The sequence below is a fragment of the Palaemon carinicauda genome, chromosome 43, assembly GCF_036898095.1.
Source record: "Palaemon carinicauda isolate YSFRI2023 chromosome 43, ASM3689809v2, whole genome shotgun sequence".
NCBI classification, from domain to species: domain Eukaryota; kingdom Metazoa; phylum Arthropoda; class Malacostraca; order Decapoda; family Palaemonidae; genus Palaemon; species Palaemon carinicauda.
The window spans coordinates 7,675,896-7,680,895 of NC_090767.1; the positions used below are offsets into that span (position 1 = coordinate 7,675,896).

A 5,000-nucleotide genomic window follows, 5' to 3' on the forward strand; every position below is an offset into this window, starting at 1 on the left:
GTCCATAAGAGTAAAAACATTAAAACATGAGTTGTCAATAAAACTAAAATAATCGTAATGTTACCAAGGATAACAGACCTACGGTATTACAAAGGCTGCCACTTTTCATTCCTCAAAAGAAAATGAACTAGAGTAAATATATTACAGCTAAACCCTCTCTTGTTAAATCAAGATAGTATATGTAATATAAAGGATTTTTTTGTTTGGATATATGATCATAATTACTATTTATTTGTTTATGATGACACAAATCATCTGATGTTCATGTTGGCCAACCTGTAACCCCTTCGGCTTTGACGTCATCCTCACCAGTAACACCAGAACGGACTTTTAAAATTTCCTTTAAAATTTCAATCAAAGCTTAACGTAGGTCATGATTGCGTTTTAGAATTTGAAAAGTAATGATTAATTTTTTAAAATAACAGACATATATTTGTCCGGGGATTTTTTTTACCGGTTTGTTAGAGTTTTGCACAATAGTTTTTTTTATGAAATATGTACCGACTATCTTTAATTCTTTCAACTAAGATATTTTGTTCAGATTTTTGACAGAATTATAAAAATAATTTCATACTCTTGAGATCTATCATTAGGTATTTAAATTATGAGTAATACAACTTAATAAATATCCAAATTTAAAAGGAAAAAGTTGTTTTCAAAACAGAAGATTACTGACGTACCAGGATAGCCAACCTTACGAAATCCAAGATATGTTAAGAACGATAAAACCATAATTCTTACAATACTTATACAAATTAAAAAACAAAATATAACTTAAATAGGGTTTTACATTGATCATGTTTGAGATAATGTCTGGATCCTGGACAATTAAACCCATGTTCATAATGTTCTTGGTTTACTTTACGAGTGGTACCTTGATAGAATTCCTATATGATATCGTACCGTCTGCTGATAGTGCTTTTAGGTTAAAGAGTTGCTGGATAATTACATGTCCTCACCGCACCCTTTACGAATGAGCTCTCTTCATATATGCACGTAAATTCTACTTTCAATTATATCAACTAGATATGGACAAACTTGTTTTATTGTATGAATTTTTTCCATTTTAAAAAGCTAAAAGAATCTCATGTTTACATCCCTCCCATAGGAGGCGATTCGGGGCGACAAACCTTTCGGGTGTATAAGAAGAGGAGTTACACTAAATAAACTGTTCATGAGCATTATAGCAAAATAGTGAAACGGTAATCAAGTTATATACATATTTTTCATTAATATATTAATCCAAATCACTATTTACTCGTCGATATTGAATGTTCTCTCCACTTTCACGTATTGGCAATTCTGAACCCCCTGCCATGTCAGACCAATTTTGCCGGAACCATAGTCGAGAATACCCTGTAAGATTTCTTATATCTGTCATGATACTTCTTATTTTGGTATTTTTTATCATATATATATATATATATATATATATATATAATTTATATATTTCATTTCATTTATGCTTTTAAGTGTGTAAGAGAAATTTATGAAGCATTTTTAAAGAAATAATATAATAGTTTCTTTTGCGATTGACTGAATTTTCATATAGTTTTAAAGGAACCAATAGATGGCCTTAGTGAGGCTTTTTTTTTGGGAGTAGAAATTTGAATACTAGAAAAATCTGGTTTTGAGTAACATTTGGGGTTTTGCTTCTCGATTGGCTTAGCCAATAGGAACGTTTGGGGTGTTGCTTCTCGGCTTATTAGCCATTAGGAGCACTCCTTTCGAGTAAACTCTCGACTGACTTTGCCAATAGAAACACGCCTTTGGAGTAAACTCTCGAGTGACTTAGCCAATAGGAACACGCCAATCGGGTGAACTGTTACCGAACAGTTGTTTGCTTATTCAATTACCTAAAAGAGCAAAGGACTATTCGGCAGTTGACATAGTAAAATTTTATATCGGTAGATTTTTTTTATCTTTAGAGTGGAAATACTTTAATTATTACACTTTTTATGTGGTTATTGTAATTATTTAAAATGAAAGAAGCTCAGGCAATGCTCTTAATCCAAATTTTTATTGAACTCTCAAGAGGAAAGTCCACCAATTTAAAGCTTCTCTATATGTTACATCGATTTATTAATAATTTCTAAATAGTTTTATTAGCAAAGAGCAATCATCAGTCTTTTCAACTTATCATAGGTTTGATTATAAAGCATAAATTAAAATTAAATTTTGATAATGTACTCTGATTTTTAGCCAGAAATATATAGTTAATGTTTTGAGATTTTTACCATATGACCCCCTGCTGTTTTTCCATTAAAATTAACATTTTGGCCTTTATATATATATATATATATATATGATATATATATATATATATATATATATATATATATATATATAGTGTGTGTGTATGTATTTATTTTTTGTGTGTTTTTAGTTACGAAAGGAAAAGATGAAAATTTAATAATATTAATATAATAATAGTATATGCTGACAAAAGTATATACTCCGTGTATTTTTACTTTTCCTTTCGTGGCTAAATACACACGCAGCCTACATTACACACACACACACACACACATATATATATATATATATATATATACACACACTTTGATTATCGTTTTCAAGTACGACAATTGTAGGTAATGGTTAATTTATAAACTCGTTTAAACTGATAATATTTTTTCCTCTTGCTAGCCTACGATATATGTATTCTAGCCTACTTGATAGTAATAATCTAGTACAGGGTGGTCCAACCTCGGGCCCGCGGGCCAAGTGTGGCCCGCCAGGGGATTTTTTGTGGCCCTCTAACACTGACCTAATTATGCAATATGATTTAATGTGCCGAAACCTTACTGGACCTAAAATTATCCCTCTAAAACGCTTAAAAAATATAGATAATGAAATAAAATTGAAATCATACATTTCAGTACTCTCTCTCTCTCTCTCTCTCTCTCTCTCTCTCTCTCTCTCTCTCTCTCTCTCTCTCTCTCTCTCTCTCTCCATGCCGTTCAATGTCTATGTTTAATTTTACCTTTGACGGTAGAGAGAATGAGAATAATAACAGTAACAAATATAAATGTAAGGAGATTTAATGACAACCCCGTCAATAGACCTATGATGGAGCCCCTGAAGTTTCGAATAGTTTTTAGCTTTGCCTCTGTTTTAAGTACTATTGTTCGCAACGTCTTTTCATAATGTGTCAAAGTAAGAAAATAAAGCGCTCTGAAGAGAACGGAGCATATGATATGACGAGGGAAGAAGAATGTTGTGTGGCAGGAAATTCTTTTAATTCGTTTTGTTGTTAAGAAGTATATCGCTTAAAGGCATTATGAACCATTGCTCAAAGAAATGTATGCTCAATTTGTGGGAATGTCACGAGGTGATATATTGAGTAACTTGAAGAACAAACTTCTACAGCAACAGTATGAGCTACATAACTCTTGAAAACCACAAAAAGCTAGTCTTACTGCTTCATATGAAGTTTCTCTGGGGCTTGTAAAAATAATATATCAATTAGAGATGGAGATTTGATAAAGCAGTGTGCAGTAAAATAGCACAATAGTTCGCAGAAGAAAAAGAAATTGGAAAGTGTGTCATTATCTCGCCAAAGAGTCGCAAGAGGAGGGACTGAACATAATCGACCTGTTCTCATGAAACTTGAAAATGTAATGAAACATTGCAAGTACTTTTCACTGGATTTAGATGGCAGCACTGATGTGACACAAGCCAGTTATTCATATTGGCCGTCACCACCGACGAATATTTTGTGGTACACGAAGAACTTGTCAAGATGCAGTTATTAAATTATTATTATTATTATTATTACTATCTAAACTTCAACCCTAATTGGAAAAGCAAGATGCTATAAGCCCAGGGGCTCCAATAGGGAAAAATAGCCCAGTGAGGAAAGGAAATAAGGAAATGAATAAGTGAAGAGAACAAATTAACAATAAATCATTCTAAAAAAAGTAACAACGTCAAAACAGATATGTCATATATATAAACTATTAACAACGTCAAAAACAAATATGTCATATATAAACTGTAAAAAGACTCATGTCCGCCTGGTCAACAAAAAAGCATTATAGCAGAGGTTCTGATATATAAGTTTCCCTCAAATCCGTGGTCAATGAATACGGAAGGATTAAAAAAGTGTTCCTGCATTGTAACGGATGGGGCAAAGGTTATGGCAGGCAGTAATATGGGGTTAGTTGGTCTCTTAAAGAAATATTGAGTGCATTGCATCACACTGCACTGCATTATTCCCCAATAGGGCTTATGAAGCAGAATGTTGCAGATGAGTGATGTCATGACATGTGATAAAAGTATTGTGAATTTAATCAGAAGCAGGAATAGTTCCTTACTCAGAGAATATTTATATCATTCCTGGAAAACACTAAACACAGATTACAGTAACCTGCTACTATATTTATGTGTTAGCGGGCTGAGTGCTGAAAAATACTCCGTTTCATTTCCTTAAGGGGAAGATATTCTACCATTTCTACAAAATCAGCATATTAGTCATTCAGAATATCGCCGAATTCAGCTACGCAATCAAGACATTCTATGCCCCCAAACCATTCTTACAGAGGTAACTGCCCACCCGAATGTACTAAACATAAACGTACATGGATAATTACAAAATTTTTCCTAGCTAGTTGGGCATTTTAATTAGAAAGCTACAACTTTTCCGTGAGTTATTCAAGACACTTATCTGCTTGTCATGAATTATACAAAGAGAATGGAACAGACTTCTCATCTTTTTTTGGAAAACTTGAAGGAATATATTGTGGTTTTAAAACAAGATTTAGATACTTTGAGAAATTGAAGTCCAGACACCTTGGGTTCAACAATCCCATGGTAGCCTGTGTACTCCATCTTTTTTACCTCTGTTTCATTTGACAATGTATAATGTTTATGATTAAAAGCTATAACTTAATTGAAATAACTCAAGTATTTATTTATATATATATATATATATATATATGTATATATATATATACGTATATATATATATATATATATTTATATATATATACGTATAT

The 5,000-nt window shown here is 32.1% G+C and overlaps 1 protein-coding gene across 1 annotated transcript in view; it reads left to right on the top strand.

Moving 5' to 3' along the window:
• LOC137633705 (neural-cadherin-like) overlaps window positions 1-977 on the top strand; it is a 105,775-nt gene extending 104,798 nt beyond the window's left edge. The window contains exon 11 of the mRNA XM_068365953.1: window positions 783-977. Within this exon, the coding sequence (XP_068222054.1) occupies window positions 783-977 (195 nt within the window). The remainder of the gene's footprint in view (window positions 1-782) is intronic.
• The last annotated feature ends 4,023 nt before the right edge of the window (window positions 978-5,000 follow it).